This window comes from Mastigoproctus giganteus, chromosome 6 (assembly GCF_048544385.1).
Source record: "Mastigoproctus giganteus isolate SK-2022 chromosome 6, ASM4854438v1, whole genome shotgun sequence".
NCBI lineage: Eukaryota > Metazoa > Arthropoda > Arachnida > Uropygi > Thelyphonidae > Mastigoproctus > Mastigoproctus giganteus.
In genome coordinates this window covers 82,665,420-82,685,883 of record NC_143580.1, presented here as the reverse complement: position 1 = coordinate 82,685,883, position 20,464 = coordinate 82,665,420, and the positions used below count along the sequence as shown (strand labels likewise).

The 20,464-nt window shown below is 38.2% G+C and overlaps 1 protein-coding gene across 4 annotated transcripts in view; it reads right to left on the bottom strand.

Annotated features, from left to right (window-relative positions):
- The window catches only part of Tango11 (transport and golgi organization 11), a 92,095-nt gene that overhangs the window by 27,454 nt on the left and 44,177 nt on the right, over positions 1-20,464 (bottom strand). For all 4 annotated transcript variants that reach the window (XM_090375229.1, XM_090375228.1, XM_090375230.1 and 1 more), the window contains exon 2: positions 1,622-1,875. In XM_090375229.1, coding sequence (XP_090231355.1) covers positions 1,622-1,832 — 211 coding nt within the window. In that variant the 5' untranslated portion in view covers positions 1,833-1,875. The remainder of the gene's footprint in view (positions 1-1,621; positions 1,876-20,464) is intronic.

The following is a 20,464-nucleotide window of genomic DNA, read 5'->3' as shown; positions in this document are numbered from 1 at the left end:
GCATAAATTGGAGCAGTGTGGCATTGGAGGGAAATTGCTGCTATGGATAAAGAGATGGTTGAGTGGGAGAAGACAGAGAGTGGTAATCAATGGACACTGCTTTTCATGGACTACTGTTATTAGTGGAGTCACTCAGGGTTCAGTGTTGGGTCCATTATCGTTTTGTGTATTTATAAATGATATTGATGATGGTATATCAGGCTTAATGTCCAAGTTTGCAGACGATACAAAGGTTGGCAGGGTTGTTAATGACACTAGTGACAGTACACTGCTGCAACAGGATCTAGAAAGGTTGAGCAGATGGGCTGAGAGGTGGCAAATGAAGTTTAACATTGACAAACAAAGTACTACGTATGAGCAGTAATATCAGAGTAACGTATCAACTCTGTGGTACCACACCGACAGTGGTAGAGAATGAAAAGGACCTGGGGGTAATTGTGCAGGAAAATATGAAGTTTTCTGAGCAGTGCAGACAGTCTGCAAGAGTAGCTCATGGTGTCTTGTCAATGACATACAGGAATTTTTCTAGCATGGATAAGGAGGTGATTATCCCCTTGTATAAGGCAATGGTCAGGCCATATCTTGAGTATTGTACACAGGTCTGGAGGCCTCATTTTAAGAAGGATGTAGAGCTGTTGGAACTAGTAGAGAGAAGAGCAACAAGATTAGTGAATGGAATAAAAGGTTGCTCTTACAAAGAAAGGCTTAAGTTTTGCAAGTTACAGTGTCTGGAGACTAGGCACCTCCGAGGTGACTTGATTGAAGTGTATAAAGCTTTGAATGGTTTGAGCATGCTCAATGTGAATGGAATTCTCCTCTTGCTCAGAATAATCACCTGAGAGGGCATAAATTCAAATTGAGGAAAGATGGTTGTAGGATACATGTACGGAAGTTTGCCTTTAGCCAGCGAGTGGTTGATTGGTGGAACAAACTTCCATCTGTCATTGTAAATGTTGATAGCTTAAATAAATATATTCAAGGCAGAACATTTGGCAAACATTTGGAGTGAGTGGATGGGTGAAATAAGGGTTTTTTTTTTTTTTTGGCTGATACTATATAAGCTTGCTTTCTTGCATCATGTGCCTTTGCTAATGCTATCACAAAAAATACAGACTAGTATATATTTATTTTCTGTGTTCTTTATTTTGAACTTTGACCCTGGATTTGAAGGGGGAAATATGATAATCCTAATCTTGTGTGATTATTTTATCTTGACAGGAATATCATATTTTTTTTATATTTCCTTCTAAACAGTAGCGCAGATAAACAAAAGTAGTATTTCCAATATGCAAAGGTACAGTATTTATACAACATTTTTATAGTACTATAAACACTTAGGCTTTAAACACACATCTATAGTACTGTACTTATTTATTTTATTTTATATATATTTTTTGAAATAAACTGACAGCTTCATCTGATACTGATGCATTCAATTATCTTCATTTTCTTATTGGTCTTCATTTATACTGTCTCACTTATAATCCTGGTTACTCAACATCAGTTTATCAATAATATATCCACTTAAAACAAACTATAATCAGCTAACAAAAAGGGACATATTGCCTATGAATTTATTATTGAAGTCATATAAAATATATAATTTATGACATATGCATACCTGCTAGTAATATTCTCTCTGGGACATGCATAAGAAGTTTTTCTGGATCAGGAATAATTCTTGAATTACTTTCTTTTGGAGGATTATGATCAACAACACTAATTCTGTCTGGCACTTGCATTTTGGTGCTTATTTCAGCAGTAAAGTTGGGGTCATAAAAATTCTCAAAATTACCAGAAAACCTGTGTACTGGACTTGTTCCACGTGACATTTTAAAGATGCATGAATGTTAGTAAGAAAGTATAAATAAAAATCTGTAAGAAGAAAAAAAAGAATGAAAAATCTATATAATCAAGACAAACTGTGCAATATCAACCGCTAAACGTCACTATGAGAACACAATATATGCATGCTAATTACTCAATTATTGACTAAATATCATAGGAAGAAAAAAAAAAACTACATTATAAAAGCATTTGTCAAATCAAGTAACGTTTTCAGTATCCTCAAATAAAGTCTGCTGTGAGTGGCTAATAGATACACAGGGTAGTTCAGAACTCTTTTAAACTTGAGTAATGGGAAGATCAATAATACAGAGAGAGAGCAAAAAAAAAAAAAAAAAAAAAAAAGTTCTAATGAATCAGTTCAAACAGCTTACTAAGTTAAAGTTTGTTGAAATAATTAGTTTAATGTTTATTTTAGTAGTAAACTAGTAAAATAAGTATTCAACCATTTATTTATTTATTATATTTCTTAATTTATTTCTATTTTTTCTTTGTGTGCAAAAATTTTACAAGTAGTTGAAATGTGTATCTTCAGCCTGGATATATATTTCACATTGATAAATAAGCAATTCCTACATATGGCAAAGTTTCTACCAAATTTCGGTGATGGAAAGATCAGTAATGTAAAAAAAAAAGTTTTTATGAACTAGTGGTTCAAACAGAGCTTACTAATTTTCTTGAAATTTTACTAGTCAAATAAGTATTCAAACATTTATTTATTACATTTCTTAACTTATTTCTTTTTAAATGTGTGTAAATCTAGTGTCTTCCCCACATCCATCAGTTTACCTGCCACATGTAACAACTCAACACGAAGTAGACAGATTTTCATTAAATTTTATATGTGGATCATTTAAAGATTTGCCAAAGCAAAACAGATTTCATTAAAATCAGACAAATAGATCTCTGGCAGCTATTATTATCTTTTTTTTTTTTGTTTATTATATTAGTCATAGTGGAAATATGAAATACATGTTGTCTATATATTATGATAGCATATGTTGCTATTTTTTTAATTTTATTAAACCATGAAGATCCATGAAAAGTGTTGCATTTCAATTTTTATTAAAATCTAGGTGGAAGTATGGTGGTAAAATATTACAAAAAGATGAACTATTATGTTGTGAAGCACTGGTAATAAGTTAATCGGTTTTTACTCTTCATTTCTATTAAATAAAGAAAATGAAAAAATGCAATTAATTTAAGGGGGAAAAAAATGAGAATGTCTTAAATGTAACATGCGGTGTTACCTAACTTTTTTATGCACAAAAATTTTGCAATATGTACTTGAAAAGTCAAATTTTAATCAGGATACATGTTTCACACAGACGAACAGGTGATCTTGGTCATGCTAATTGTGATGAGGTAACTCATCCTGACTGGACATCTCAGTTCTGTATACCAGTTGTTTTTAAGTATCTGTACAAGTAAAAATCTAATGGATTTAGGTCAAAAGAGCAGAAGGCAACATAACTGGTACCCCATAGCCAATTAAAATGTAGGGGAAACATTTACCACATCAGCACAGATATCAATACTGTACTGCTGGTTGGAATTTAGTTGGAAAAATGGACTGAGGATTTTCTTCAGCCCTGTACATTGGTTGTGCAAATCAATAGGCTTTGCTTATAGTCCCTAATAAAATGTATTAAATGTAATACATTTTATTAGGGACAGAAAATTTACAACAGAAAATTTTTTATTTTCTGTTGGAAAAAAAACAAAAAAACTAAGGCCCATATTTCACATGCTCTCTAATTTTATGCAATCCACAGAATTTCCATTCATTCTTAAAAATAACAAATAAAGAAAATATATTTAAATGAAGGCAGAGACAAAGTAAGGATGATACAAACAAAACTACATATAAAACATTATCACTAGAGTGCAATCTAATGGCAGTTGTTACTAGCTCTATTACCTTTGCTCTATACCAAATGTCATCATCATCCTCTTGTCATGGAGAGGTACTTTTTTAGTAATAAGTGGGTGAGCACTACTTGTCAGTGTACAACAGAACATGTAAACACCTCAGCAATTTGGACTAATGGGAGGGGGGGGTATACTGCTATCATAGTTTGATCAAATTTTGGCAGAGGCTATGTAGGTGCATTTTCCAATAGCAACTTTAATTTTTTTCTTTTGAATTATTTTACTTTTATCTAGTGACTGTGAAACCATTCTGAAAGAAATTCAGAATTGTATCATTCAAATTTTAACATACAGGGTATGTCAAAATTATGTTAACACTTATATGGAACGAACGTTTGAATTTTATTTATTTATTTATTTTTTTTTTCAGATATAATGGCAGATAGGTTAATGCTAGAAGAAAGAAGAGTGGTGGCAAGCTTGATGGAAGTGTTTCATTCTCCAATCATAGGCTGCAACAAGTTCCAAGAACAATTTCAACAAGACCCACCAAGCCGTTTAACGATTTATCATATATACAAAAAGTTTGTTCGAGCTGGCTCGGTTGCAGACAACTACAAAGGTAGTGCCGGACGTCCCAGAACAGGTAGAAGTGAAATGAACTTCGCTGTCATTCAGCTATCAATTCTGAATAGTCCAGGAAAGTCTACCAAACAATGCAGTTTTGGAAACAGGGATTTCACAGAAAACTGTGTGGAGAATTTTAATGCAGGACCTCGGAATGCACCCGTACCATATCCAACTCGTCCAAGCATTGACAGAAGGTCAAAAATGTGTTTGTGTGGAATGCTGCCAGATTTTAGCAGAAATGGCAAACATCCAACCGGACATTGTGTATCAGATGCCGTTCAGTGATGAAGCCACTTTTCACATTAGCAGCCATGTGAACCGACAAGACAATCTTTTGGGGTACCGAAAATCCACGAGTACTTTGCAAGCACGAATGAATGTGCCTCCCTGAAAGGTGAATGTCTGGTGTGCTGTTACCGCTGGCATAGTGTAATTGGACCTTAATTTTTTTGACACCCCAACAGTGAATTCTGAATCCTACTTACATATGTTGCAGTCCTATGCCATCGATGAACTTCCACTGATAATATGCTCAGTGGGGTATTTTCAACAGGACAGTGCACCTACACATTTTAGTCATATTGTTCATGATTTCCTAGATAACACATTTCCACGAAGATGGATAGAAAGATGTGGGACTTTGCAATGGTCTCCCCACTCTCCCGATCTGATGCTCTGCGACTTCTGATTGTGGGGTATGGTGAAATAGAGTGTACAACACGAAAGTTCGGAATATCAATGAACTCAAGAAAAGAATTACGAATGTGGTAACATCTATTCCCAGAGAATTATGTATCAGAACGTGAAATGCAAGTTTCGGTCATTTCCTATTGTGTGTTGATAACAATGGGCAACAGGTTGAGACCTTACATACATAATATTCCACATATACAATACAATAAATGTTGATTAATGTTGATTTCAGTTACTGCTAATAAATGTTGATTACAATAAACGTTTTTTCCATAAGTGTTAACATAATTTTGATACCCTATATAATGAAAATTTCAGTCTGCATAAATAAAATACATGCTTTAAAAAAGAAGGCAGTATGAAAAATAGGGGCTGTGAATTAGTGAAGTCCAAATAAAGTGAGCTCTTAGGAAACATAAGCGTTATCATTTAAACTGGATCCAATTTTGGTACATATTTGATTAGTGGCAGAAAATGCCTTTTTGGATTCTATGCTGGATGATGCTATTGTAGTATAGTGTGTTTAAGGTCTAATGGCACCAGGGGTTTCCCCCATCTCCACGTAGTTTACATTGTTGTGTGATACAGTACACTGTACAGGCCAGAGATTTAAAAGTGTATGGATATTGTGGTGCATAGTGTTGTGTACCGTTGTTCTTCTGGCCATTTAGCCGCTGGGACCCTTGTGGGTCCCAACATTGCCCACACTAAGCCCCATGGAAGCAGACCAGGTACACCAGTAATTTGTTTTATGTTGTTGTTGTTGAGAATGACTCGAGGAACTTGGGAAGGTATGTTCGGAAAAAATTCGATTGAAAAATATGAGCAGCAATGAGAGTGATCTCTGATCCAAATTTCGCAGCATTACATAGTATATCCCATCTGGGCCAGCAGCACTGTTTCTTGAGTTGTTAAGGGATTGTTGCAGCTCAAACATGGTAAATGGTTTATTATAAGGTAATGCGGAATTGTCAGTGAAATTTAGTCTGGATTTCTCTGCAATTGTTTTAAGTTTTTGAAATGTTTGATCATAGGCAATAGAAGAGGACAACTGAGAAAATGTGGTTCCCAGTGCATTTGATATTTCTGTAGGAGTAGTAAGCTCCTGTCCATTCCAGTTCAGTAGTGGGATGGATAAAGGAGGGAATTTACTGTTTAAACATTTTATTTTTCTCCAGATTAATCTGATATCAGTATTTTTATTTACTGACGAGGCGAATTTAATCCAATTTTCTTTTTTCGCTTTACGTCTGATGTAACGAGCTTTTGCTCTAAGTTGTTTATAACTAATAAGATTGGAGGTGGTTGGGTGTTTGCGGAAAAGGTTCCACGCTTTATTTTTCTCTTTTTTCGCATGGTTGCAGTCTTCATTCCACCAATAATTTGTTTTTCGTCTATTTCTTACTTGATATTGAGGAATGGCAGCGGATGCGGCTGTCAGATTTTGATTTGTGATGTGTTCAGTAACACTGTCGATGGAACAGGACTGAATGATGTAGTTGTCAAATGATATGTGCATTCTGTATTTTGTCCAATCAGCTCTTGAAAATTTCCATTTAATTGGATTTTCTGTTGGGAAGGAACAGGATGTTTGAATTTTGCAGATTATGGGATAGTGGTCGCTGCTATAAGGATCGCTTAGAGTTATCCAATCTATACTTGGAAAGAGGATTGGGGAACATATGGTAAGGTCTATTGCAGAAGTTGAACCTGTAGGGAGATGGATATACGTGGGAGAGCCAGTATTTAGTAAAGTTAAATTCTGCCTGTCTATCAACATTTCAATAAGCTTCCCTCGTCTGTCTGATATAGGGGAACCCCATATTGGATGGTGGGCATTAAAGTCTTCTAGTATACAAAATGGAGATGGTAACTGCAAGACAAGATCATCAATTTCCTGAATGGTATATTGATGGTTTGGTGGAAGGTAGATTGAAACCAGTGTCAGTGTAATACCATTTACAACGCGAGTGGCAAAAGCTTCTAAGGAGGTTTGCAAATGGATGCGTCTGGAGGGGATGCTTGAATCCACGAGTATTGCTATTCTTCCGTGAGCACTGTTAGTGCCAGCTCTGTCTTGTCTAAACAAAGTATAATTTTTGATTTTGATTGAGATCTGATGTGTCAAATTCGTTTCCTGCAAGCACATTGCAAGAGGTCTGTAGTGGTGAATTAATTCATGGATATCATCAATGTTACTGCGAAGGCCTCTACAGTTCCATTGGATGATCTGTTCCATTATTTGGATTTGTAAGAGGGAGATGAATCTGACTGCTTTTTATAAGTGGGTTGTTTGTGATGATCCAGCTTAGGTTTTTCTTTTCTGGGGAAATTGGGGCGTGTTGAATTATTGCTATCTTCCATTTCATCATCTGCATGTAATTCAAGAAGGTCTTGGGTAGTCGTATCATCGGTATCCATCCTTGTTGAGGGTGGTTGATTAACCTCGACAGGATCTGATTTTTGCAGTTTTTCTGTTACTTTACCTTTGGTTATGATTTGAGTTGGAACTATGAGAGGTGTATTCATACTTTGATCAACTGTGTTTGGCTTTGATGTAGGCTGGGTCGATAGAACTGATCGAGCCCAGTCTGCGATCAATTTATCTGGAGAGAGTGACACTTCCGTCTGACATGCTACTGATTGGTGAGAGTGGGTAACCGAGGCATAAGAGCTATTGGGCATGATTAGTTTAATTTGTTTCCTAGCTTCTTGATAGGAGACTTTATTTTCAGTCTTATATTTTTGTATTTTTTTGCCTATCTTCCAGAGATCACATTCTTTAGAGTATGCTGGATGGCTTCCCCTGTAATTAGGACACTGCGGAGTTTGTGCTTTGCATTCTAACTGGGTATGAGTTGTGGAGCCACAGTTTGGACATGTTGAAACGCCACGGCATGCTGTCTGGGAGTGACCAAATTTCTGGCATTTGTAGCATCTTAGGGGATTTGGAATAAAGGGTCGAACACGGCAATTTAAGTAACCTGCTTTGACTGATGCTGGTAGATTCGGTGTATTGAAAGTTAGAATTATGTTACGTGTTGGGACTAAGGTGCCATCTTTTCGTATCATGATTCTTTTTGCTTGAGTTACATTTTGTGTCTTTAGTTCTTGTACTATTTCTTCTTCAGACATGTTCAGTAGATCCCACTCAGTAATCACTCCCTTGGACGAATTCAGGGTGTTATGTGGAGTGACTTGTATTGGAATTCCGCTTAAAGTGGTGAATTTCAATAGTTGTTCAGAGTGTCTTGGGAGAGAAGTCTCTATTAGCAAGTCCCCGGATTGGAGACGTTTCACCATTTTTGGAGATGATGCTGCATGTTCCAGGCATCGTTGGATGATGAAAGGGGAGAGCTTGCTAACAGGCTGTGCCGACAGAGAATGGATAATCAGGAAGGCTGGTGATTCCTGTCTGCCTGCATCTTTTTTCATTCTCTTCGAGGTAGAGAAGTCATGGTCGGGTTCATGATTGTCATATTGAGCACTCTTGGGCTCTAGACGTGGAAATTCATTGGTTTCCATTACTGCTCCTTTTAGCCCCGAGGGTTGATTTATCCCCCAGGTTACCGGCCCCGCCACGTGGAGGCAGGAGTGGCCACCAGTGACCAAGCGATAAAAGGTTAGTGGTTAATGTGTTAGAAAAGTAGTTATATATACAAAAGAAAGGTGTCTTTCCTTTCTTGTAGGAGGCTTCCTTCTTTATTTAACAAGAGCCAGGAAATAAATAACTTTGAAAGTAAAGCCTTTGAAAATCTCTTTAACAACTCTTTAGAAAAACGCTTTCAAATTCGCTTTGTAAATCGCTAGATCACTCGCTTGGCACTCGGGGCCTTGTTTTATGCTGGCAGGCCTGCCACCTAATTTCCTGAGATTCAGTGGCTTGGGCCTAAAAAAAAAAATTGGGAAGATAATGCTAGAATTTGAAAGCCTGGTGAATACAGTTTAATTTTGTCAAATTTAAATTCGGATGTGTGGGACGTGCACTAGTGTACAGACAGAGTAGGGGAGAGAGACTGAAGGCAGTGGGAAAAAGTCAGAAGTATGGAGACTAACTAAAGAGAAGACGACCCAATGATTTCCAGTGGGGGGTGGTGGGGAAGGAAGGAGACAACAGATCGTCTCCCCCCACCAGGATAGGGAAAGAAAGTGGTTGAGGCTAGGTGACCTACCCAGATTGCCAACTGGCAAGGTGGCAGCTTAGCTGCATTCAAAGTCTTGGTTTTCACAATGTGTCCAGCCAGGGCTGCTCAGGCTGAGGTTCAGTGCAGGGTTCGCAGTGATGAGGTTGTTCTGGTCATGCTAAGTGGTTGCCAAGTTTCTTGGTTGCGGTAGGGTTCTGCACCTTGTGAACAAGTCTTCGGCAAACATTGTGAATGGTTTGTAGTTCTGTTCGTCATCAAGTAGGCAGTGTTCCTGGTTCCTGGGAATGTACTGGAGCTGAGTGATGAGAAGGGCTCAGAGATCTTCGTACAGATGGCAGTCAAACATCAAGTGGTCCCAGGTTTCTTGGGAGCCACATGCACATAGGGGGTTGTTTTCAATGCCTAGCATAGTGAGTTTGCTGCAAATGGCACCATGTCCAGTTAGAAGATAGGTAGTTTGTAGTCCTGGTGAAAACCAGGTCAGGGACTGGGGAAATACTCTGTTGATGCCCAGTATAAATTTGAGTTATTTCTCCTTTGGTGGAGGCTGTCCACCTTTCCTGCCAAATTTGTTGTAGGTAGGTCAGAAGTCTTCTTTTCTCACTAGGTCTGTTGCTTAGTGGATCTGTTGTATGATCAATGGTGGAAATGTTACGTTCCCTTTGAATATACTATTTTAAGTTCAAAGACAATCTTTTTATCATTGTTTCAATACTCTTCTAGACAGCCAACTTTTCATTGCTGAGAACTTAACATCAGTAAAATTTCAGCCACTGGCTAAACACAAATATTAAATAAAATATTTAAAAGGTCATTGTACTTGCTGGGCATAGCCTCTTTCTGTATAAAAATATTTAATAAATTATATAAAACCAAGAATGATAAATATGATAAAAACTAGCTAAGAACTGATAAAAATAAATGACTAAAAGTTAATAAAAAACATAAAAACAAAAATAAAGGAATAGCTTTCGAGCAGAGTGCCTCTTTCTAAGAAAGTTTTAGCTAATGCTACAGTGACTGAGTTTGAGGGGAGAGTTTCTGTCTGCAGAAGCTTTCTGTTGCATATACATGTATAATATTCCATCAGATGATTAGAAAATTGTGAAAACATCTGGGTTTAGAAGATACATAAGCTATTCACAATGTACAAGCAGAAAGACATAACAATGAACATAAGGATAAACAATTTGATAACTAAACACACTACACTGCACTGTTTTTCCATAATTTATTTTAATTTAATACTTAACTACACATCTAACTGAATAGAAATTTTCAGAAGTTTTTATGTCCTTCCATAGTAATATATAAAATGAATTAATAATACAACATTACAGAATACTAACTGTGGTGCACAGGCACTATATCCTGAAAACACTAAGTGCATAATGAATTAAAGGAATCAGAGCTGTAGGGAATGGTGAAAGCTCCAGCCATGTGATAAGATAACTTCAGTTCTGTTGTCTTCTGTTGTAAGATGTCTAAAGATCAACGGAATGAAACCCATGATTTGCAGCTAGCTCTGCCATTTGTATGAGTAGGGGACGGAGTTGGAGTGGAGTTGTTTTGAGAGTCCACTATTCTTGTTATCAATTGATAAAGCTATTTGTTCCATATAGTGGTTATCTCGTTTAATTATTCTCGTGGCATATTCAGACTGAGCTTGAGAGAAACAGCAGTCATGTATGGTGGTTTATTCATCCTAAAACTGGTTAAAGAATGCAGGAGGAATGGTTACCTCCCATTATTCTCATTAATAGTACTGCTGTAATTCTGAATATGGAAGGTTCTTTTCTTCAATTCTTTTCTTTCTTTTTTTGCAATGTGTTACACCGAAGACCTTTTTCAATTTAAATCTACAGCTGTTATTAATAGTGTACTGGACTATATCAGCTTGATTAATATTTTCTGTACATGCTTGTTGATTTTCTTCTATGCTTTCCAGTGAAGCTACCCAACACAGAATTTACTGCATTCACAATCAAGCTGACAGACCATAGTCTCATCTACTGGGGAGGGAGAAGTTTCTTCAGGTTCTTGTTGCTGGTAAAACACCGATAATTTTGTCTACTGATGATCACCATTATGTCTCAATCTTCTGTCTTCAAGTGGAAGAGGAAGAAAAATTAGGACTGATTTGAATTATTGTTAGGAGATGTGGAGTTCTCAATGGTGTTTAAAATTCTCTTAATGATTCTCTCTGGGTATTTGTTGTTGTTCTTTAAGAATTTCTAGCAGAATAGTATTTAACTTTTTTGAAAAGTATAAGGAGAATATATTCTCAGGGCTTCGAGGGCCATGCTCTTTATAATCTGGAATGGGTGCGAGAGTACATGTGAACAGGTGAAGTTTTTATGGCTCCAGCAAATAGAGAAGTTTTTGCTTTTTACCGACTTAAATTGGCATATTAATTTATTTTTTTGAGTTGCTTTACACTCCTAGTAACAATACTTTAGTTTAAATTGAATTTAGATAGAGATTTTGTAGGTTATTACTTAGTATCGGTAAGGGTATCAAATCCACATGTGGACAGGTTTTGCAGCTCCCGCAAACGAAAGTTTTTAAAACTTAGCCGCTTTATTGACTTAATTGTTAGATTAAATTATTTTCTATAAGTAGCTTATAGACCTAGTCAAGCTCAGTGGTTTATTTTGAATTTAGCACGATTTGGAAAGTAAATAATAGCTCGTGTCCACAGATTAACCATTCATAACTTGCCACCATTGTTATATGATACGTGCGTTAGCGTAAGGTTTAACGGAAAACTAGATAGCGAGTATATTAGTATCAATTAATCAGTAAAATTTATTAATCTTATTAAATTTCATTGTCAATTGAATTGTACTTTTTTAACTAAATAAATATAGCAGCCTAGTTATTACAAATGTAACATCATAAATTAATACATATAAGTTGACAGGAGATAAGAAAGTCATATAACGTAACTCAGAGATAATATTCAATACCGAAATACACATATATAGTTATATTTTGTATTCGAATTTTATTGAACTTGAATAGAAATCATGACTCAGACCAGAGCAGCAAAGCAAAAGGTCCAAAATAGTGGAAGTGCTGTGGCTCAGGGAAGAACTGAGGGGGGACGGTTGTCCTCTGAATCACAGTCTATTGAAATGCACTGCTTGTTTGATGTTTGTGGAGCAATCAGGAACGGGACATGATATTGCCAAGGGGAATGTCTCTGTGTGCGTGATGCAAGGAGTGCGAGGAAATCAGGCACCACTCAGCATTGTTATGGGCTTATATGAGAACTTGAAGGACAGGGTGGATGCCCTCGAAGGATTTAAATTGAGGGGCCCATCAAGCTCTCAGCTGCCCACATCAATGCCAGAGCTTGCACTTGAACTTCACACAACACAGAGGCACACCCCAAGACAGAATACGCTGGTCCCAAAGGAACTAGTTGTGGTAGGTGACTATTGTCAGGGAAACGGGGAATGTTTTATGCAAAAAGGATAGATGGAACATGACCAGGGTATGTCTGCCAGGGGCAAAGGTTGATGACGTAGGGCAGATATCATCCTTTAAGGGCACAAAGGATGATATTGTTGTACACGTTGGCACTAAAGATATTAAGAGTAGGAGACCGGCAGAATTACTTAATAAGTACAAGACAATGCTGAAAAAAAGCTGTGAGTTAGGGCTGAATTTGAAAGTGTTTGCAATTCTGCCCATACACGATGGGAGGGAGTATATGATGACAGCCTTCTCGATCAATTCGGCCCTGGAGTGATTGTGCAAGGCTCAAGGGGTAGTATTTTTCTCAGTCTGGTCTGTGCTTGTTAACAGGAGAGACTGCTTCTACAGGGATGGGATACACTTAAATATAAAGGGTGGAAGAATATTTGCCGATGCTATCGAGGCAGAGTTAGGTGGGTCGGAAAACTGCTAGTTTGGGGGGATACATGGACTAATAGATTAATAGTAGCCGATGGCAGAGGTAAAAGTGATTTTTGCACTACTTCTATTGAAATGCAATTGAACAGTAGCCTGGAAAGCAAGGCAATGGGAAATTCCAGGACTGCTGGGAGTCATAGTGGAACAGGTAAATACATGGGCTGTGTTAGGGTAACTAAGAGTAGAAACAGGTGCATGTATACTTGCATGTACGCCAATGCTAGGAGTATAGTAATAAATTCAATGAGCTTGAAGTGCTAGTCAAGACATCCAAGACAGATATTGTTGGGATAATCAGAAACATGGTGTCACACAGACATAAGCAGTTAAGAATTGGAATTTGGGGAGTACAATGTGTACAGAAAGGTTGTTTGTTTTGGTTTTTGAGAGCATTAGCAACTAAGGCCATATTGCTCTGGGATATGCGGTGGTCATTCCCTGACCTTTCTGCATCCTCCGTATTTGGTGGCGACGGGCTCAAACCCCGGTCTAATCAAGAAGAGTGTGCTACACACTGCTGCTCTTTCCCACATGGCTACAAGGCGCAGTGTACAGAAAGGATAGACAGAACAGGAAGGGAGGAGGGGGTTATGCTGTTAGTTAAGAAAGAAAATCTAAGGAAGTGCATCCAATTGATGTTGGTGAACAATGCAATGTTGAATCTGTTTGGTGTGACATAAGCACTGGGAAAGGAAAAATGAGAGTAGGTGTGTGTTATAGGTCTAATTAATCTGGTGAGTATAATGGGCAATTGTGCAGAGAAATAGAGAGGTAACTTATAATGGGGAATTTTAATTTCCCGAATATTGACTGGAATTTGTAGGTTGGTCAGTCACACACTAACAAGGCTTTTGTGGATTTATTGGATGATTGTTTTCTACAGCAGCATGTTCAGGAGGCAACTAGAGGGAGTAATACTCTTGATCTGATTATCAGTAATGATTCTTCATGCATCAAGAATCTGCAGATACAGGAACCACTAGGTGGCAGTGATCACAGTGTGCTGAAGTGGGATTTACTCAAAGAGGTAACTACCATCAAGGGTAAAGGTAAGGGTTTTTGCTTTCGGAAAGGTGACTACGGTATTCTGAGACAGTATTTAAATTCTATACAGTGGAACCAACTGATGATGTTACCAACAGCAAATTCAAAATGGGAAGCCTGTGCGGATGTAGCTTTTTGCCGCTCCTGGAACAGAGAAGTTTTTTCTGATTTATTTTCTGTTTTATTAGCTTAAATTGGCATATTAACTTATTTTCTAGAGTAGCTTTATATTCCTATTTACGATACTTAGTTTAAAGTAACTTAGATAGAGATTTTGTAGGTATTACTTAGTATTGGTAAGGGTTTACTGTTCGTAAATTGCCGACATTGTTAGGCGATACAAAATATCTCGAACTAGATAGCATAAGCTTAATATAGTAAAGTATAGTACATAATATTGTCAATTAATCAGTAAAATCTATTAATCTTGTTGAACTTCATTGTCAATTAAATTGTACTTTTAACTATACATATAACAACATAGGTTATGTAACATAAATAATTAGTAAAAATAAATAATTAATACTTAACTTGATATGGAAGTTATATAAAGGGATTTCATAGATAACACTCGATGCTGAAACATAAATATAGCGTTATAACTGTGTTGGGATACAAGTTTAGGGTTTTAATTTTGTACCGAAATTGCGATTTTATTGAAATTAAACCGAAAAAATGACTCAGACCAGAGCAGCAAAACAAAAGGCTCAAGCTAATGGGAGTGCTGTGGCTCAGGGGAGAATTGAGGGGGGGGCAGTTGCCCTCTGAATCACAGCCTTTTAAAATGCACTACTTGCTTGAGGTTTTTGCGGAGCAGTCAGGTACGGGACATGGTACTGCCATGGGGGATGTCTTTGTCTGTGCGCGATGCAAGGAGTGTAAGGAAATAGGCGGCAACTCAGCGTTGTTATGGGCCTACATGAGAGCTTGAAGGATAGGGTGGATGCCCTCGAAGGATTAAAAGTGAGGGGCCCATCAAGCTCTCAGCTGCTCACACCAATGCCAGAGCTTGCACTTGGTCATCACGCAACAGAGCAGCAGCCCCCAAGGCAGAATGCGCTGGTCCCAAAGGAACTAGTAGTTGTTGGTGACTATTGTCAGGGAAATGGGAAACATGCTTTGTAAAACAGATAGGTGGAACAGGACCAGGGTATGTCTGCCAGGGGCAAAGGGTGATGACGTAGTAGAGCGGATATCATCTTTTAAGGGCACAAAAGGTGATATAGTTGTACACGTTGGCACTAATGATATTAAGAGTAGGAGACCAGCGGAATTACTTAACAAGTACAAGTCACTGTTGAAAAAAAGCCATGAATTAGGGTTGAATTTGAAAGTGTCTGCAATTCTGCCCAGACACGATAGGAGGGAGTATATGATGAGAGCCCTGTCGATCAATTCGGCCCTGGAAAGATTGTGCAAGGCTCAAGGGGTAGAATTTTTTCCAGCCTGGTCTGTACTTGTTAACAGGAGAGACTGCTTCTACAGGGATGGGATACACTTAAATAGAAAGGGTGCAAGAATGTTTGCTGATGCTATCGAGGCAGTGCTAGGTGGGTCGGAAAACTGCTAGATTGGGGGGATACAAGGATTAATAGATTAACAGTAGTCACTGGCAGAGGTGAAAGTGATTCTTGCACTGCTTCTATTGGAATGAGCAGCAGCCTGGAAAATAAGATGCAGGATATTTCAGAGACTGCTAGGAATTATTGGGGTACAAGTAAACACATGGGTTGTGTTAGGGTAGCTAAGAAAAAGAACAGGTGCATATATACTTGCATTTACACCAATGCTAGGAGTTTAGTAAATAAGTTTGATGAATTTGAGGCATTGCTCAAAACATCAAAGGCAGATATTGTTGGGATTTCAGAGACGTGGCATTACACAGATATAAGGAAGGCAGAACTGGAATTTGAGGAGTACAATGTCTACAGAAAGGATAGACAGGATAGGAAGGGAGGAGGGGTTATGCTATTAGTTAAGGAATACATAAAATCTAAGGAAGTGAAGCCAGTCGACATCACTGGACAGTGCAGTGTCGAGAGTAGGCGTGTGCTATAGGCCTAATGACTCTGATGAGTATAATAAGAAACTGTACAGGGAAATAGAGTGCGCCAGTAAATCAGAGTCTTATAATGGAGGATTTTAATTTCCCAGATATTGACTGGAATTTGTAGGCTGATCACTCACACACTACAAAGGCTTTTGTGGATTTATTGGATGATTGTTTTCTACACCAGCATGTTCGGGAGGCAACTAGAGGGAGTAATACTCTTGATTTGATTATCAGTAGTGATTCTTCATGCATTAAGAAAAAGAAAAAAAGATAAACACAAGAAAGGTCCCTGGGGTTTTTTTTTTTTTTTTTATGAGAACCCCAAACACGAGAGGTATTATAACCTATAGTACTTAGTACCGTGCTTGGGTTGGAGGTTGAGAAGACGAAAGAAGATATTTGTTGATATTGGACTTGAACTTCTGTAGATTGTAATTTTCAGGAAATACATATGAAGGAAGGTTGTTCCAGAAAACGGCAGTTGAATGAATAAATGAGGAAGACGAAAAGTTGGTTCTGTGGGTTTGAAGTTGGACAGTAAATGGATGTTGGCTGGTGGCGGCACGCATTCGGACTGTTTTGAAAGAGAGAGCGGGAATTATAGAAGCCAATTCAGAAGAACAGTGCCCATGGAAGTATCTGTAGAAGAGGCATGCAGCAGAAACAGTGCGTCTATGAGAAAGCAAGTGGAGAGACTCTGTTAGAGATGAATCATTAATTAACCTAACTGCCTTCTTCTGAATGGAATCAAGAAGCCTGAGAGAGGTTTTGGGGGCACCACCCCAGATGTGGGAACAATATTCCATGGCAGGGCGGATTTGCGATTTATACAGAGTGAGCAGCTGTTTAAGAGAAAAGTAACGCCGAGAGCGAAAGAGAAAACCAAGTTTTTTAGATGCAGAGGAAGCAATATTTGTAATGTGCTTGTGCCAAGAGAGATTAGAAGTCAGGGTAATCCCCAAAACAGATATATCATTTTGCCTAGAAATCGGAGTGTCACTAAAGATAAGAATAGGAGCAGAAGAATCCTTTTTGCGAGATATAAGACAAGATTGAGTTTTAGAAAGGTTGAAATCAACTAAGTTGTCTTTGCCCCACTGGAGAATTACCTGAAGATCGGCATTTAAGGAATTGGCAGCAGATTTTCGAGAGCTTGAAGCTGATTGAGCTGGACAAGGTTTCTCAAAATGGAAAGTTGAATGCAATGTGCTATCATCGGCAAAACTATGGATAGGATTTCCAGTCAATGGAAGAAGGTCATTGATATACAAGAGGAAAAGAGTGAGGGGAAGAACTGAACCTTGGGGGACACCGGCATTAGTGGAGAAGTTAGAAGACAGAGAGCCATCTACCATCACCCTCAGTGAGCGATCAGAGAGAAAACTGGATAACCAATTACTAAAAACAGTGGGCAAACCATAAGATGGAAGCTTGTTTAGAAGACCTTTATGCCAAACACGATCAAAAGCCTTTGAGATGTCAAGAGCAACTACTTGTGTTTCACCGAACCTTTCCAATGAATTAGTCCATAAATGGGTAACATAAGCCAGAATATCACCAGTGGATCGACACTGACGGAATCCATACTGGCGATCGTTGATCAGACTAAAGGTTTCTAGGTAGTTTAAGAGTTGGCGGTTAATTGATTTCTCCATTACTTAGAAAGAGTAGAAGTAATTGCAATGGGACGATAATTGGATGGGAGGGATTTGTCACCCTTTTTAGGAACTGGCTGGATATGAGCAAATTTCCAAGCAGAAGGAAAAACACCTTTGGAATAAGAAAGTGAAAAAAGGCGGCAAAGAATAGGAGTAAGTTCAGGAGCACAGGTTTTGAGAACAAGTGGAGAAATACCATCAGGACCTGGAGCTTTCTTAGCATCAAGATTCATCAAAATCCTTCTGATATCCTTTTGACGGAAGACCACAGGAGGCATTGAATGGAGCGTGTTAGGAATGGTGGGAGGTGTTTTACCAAGATCATTAATACATGAGCTCGAAGAAAAATGGGATGCTAGCAGGTCAGCTTTATCCTTGGCTGAAGTGACAACAGAACCATCTGGTTTGGACATAGGTGGGAGCAGAAATGGGCAAAACCTGCGGCCAATAGCTTTGGCAAGAGACCAGAATGCTTGGCTACCATTAGGGCAAGAAGCAAGTTTTCTACTCTTAGCCTGTTCAAACTCTAGTTTGGACTGATTAATAACTGCTTTACAATTGGTGCGAGCTTTGGTGTAGGCAGAAAATGAAACTGAAGAATTAGAAACAAGCCAATTACGATATGCAAAGTTCTTCTCTTGGACAGCCTTAGCACATTCATTGGAAAACCAAGGTTTAGATAAAGGACGAGATTTTAAAGTGGAGTGTGGGATAAAGGATTCCATTCCTGCAAGAATAATTTCACTGACACGATCTGAGCAAACGTAGACATCAGAAGTTTTGAAACAGTAATCAGACCAAGGAAAAGAAGAAAAGAAGTCTCGCAGGTCATCCCATTTTGCATTCTTGTAATGCCAAACAATACGAGGTTGGGAATAGCCATGAGATAAAGGTTCCATTGGAGAAGAGACAATCACCAAGTTGTGATCTGAAGTGCCTAAAGGACCCCTCACTTCAACCTTGTACTTAGAAGGGTTGTTTGTGAGAAAAAGATCAAGCGCATTGGCTGTATGATTAGGATTGTCCGGTATTCTAGTAGGTAAATGAACAATCTGTGCTAGGTCATTAGTAATTGCAAAAGCCTCAGATCTCGACCTGCTGGGTCGGTGTGACTAGCAAACGGAAGCCAGCTGGAGTTGTGAACGTTAAAATCGCCAAGGAAAATTACCTCACTGTTAGGAAAGTTGGACTGGAGAAAGTCAAGTTGCAAAGAGAGGAAGTCAAAGAGCTCCAAGTGATTAGTGGAGCTGGGAGAATGGTAGAGACAACAGATGAATTTTACACAATGAGGTAGAGAGATTTTAAGCCAGAGAAGATCAAAGAGAGGAGATTCCAAATTGCCAAGTCTCTGACAGGGAATGTCAGAACGGACATATGTACAAGTACCACCTTTGAGTCGAAAGGAATCATACAGCAAATAATTTGGACATCTGAGATGAGTAGTAGTTGAATCAACTGATAACTGAGATTCAGTCAGAAAAAGTACATGGGGTTTGGAAGACTGCAAGTGGAAATGGACATCGTTGAGATTAGAATTGAGACCACGTATATTTGTGAAATGAATTAGGAAGTCCTTAGGTGGATAGGATCTATCCATTTATATTAAAGGAGGCAGCAAAGGAAGTAAGCAAACCCTTAGCCATAATTATGAGAGCTTCTTTAGACTCAGGGGAGGTACCCATGGACTGGAGATCTGCAGATAAATGAACCACTAGGTGGCAGTGATCACAGTGTGCTGAATTGGGATTTACTCAAAGAGGTATCTACCATTAGCGGTAAAGGGAAGGGTTATTGCTTTCGTAAAGGCGACTATGATGGTCTGAGACAGTATTTAAATTCTATACAGTGGGACCAACTGATGATGTTACCAACAGCAAATTCAAAATGGGAGGCATTCAAAGAACTTATCTTGGAAGCTACTAGGCTTTACATACCAACTAAGAAATATTGTTCAAGGTTTAGGCCTAAATGGATGTCAGATGAACTAATGAGACATATGGCAGAGAAGAAAAATGCATGGGATACATACAAATTAACAAATAACACAAGCCTATGATAGATACAAGTTGATCTGTAACTAAGTTACAAAGGAGGTTAGGCAGGCGAAGGCAGATTACGAGAAATCTTTGACAAGAGATGCAAAGAAAAACAGCAAAGAGTTCTTAACTTATGTAAACTCTAGAAGGAAGGGGATGAATCAGATTAGTCCACTTGATATCAATGGTTTAACTGTTGATGATCCTGCCCAGGTAGCTTACAAACTAAATGAATATTTTTCATCGACATTCACACATGAGGAGTTATTCCGCAAGGGGAATGCCAGAGTTGAATACACCTCTGGCAGTAAGCTAGAGAATCTTGTAATAACTGAGAGTAAATTGGAGGAGAAATTGTTGAAGAAACCCATGTTTAGTCTCTAGAGCAAAGTTTCCAGCATCCCCCTCTCCCCATACTTCTTCAACCATGCACGGTACTAAGTACTATACGTTTTGATACCTTTCGTGTTGGGGTTTTCATTAAAAAAAAAAAAAAGAAAAAAAGATAAACACAAGAAAGGCACCTGGGGTGGATAGGATCTATCCATTTATATTAAAAGAGGCAGC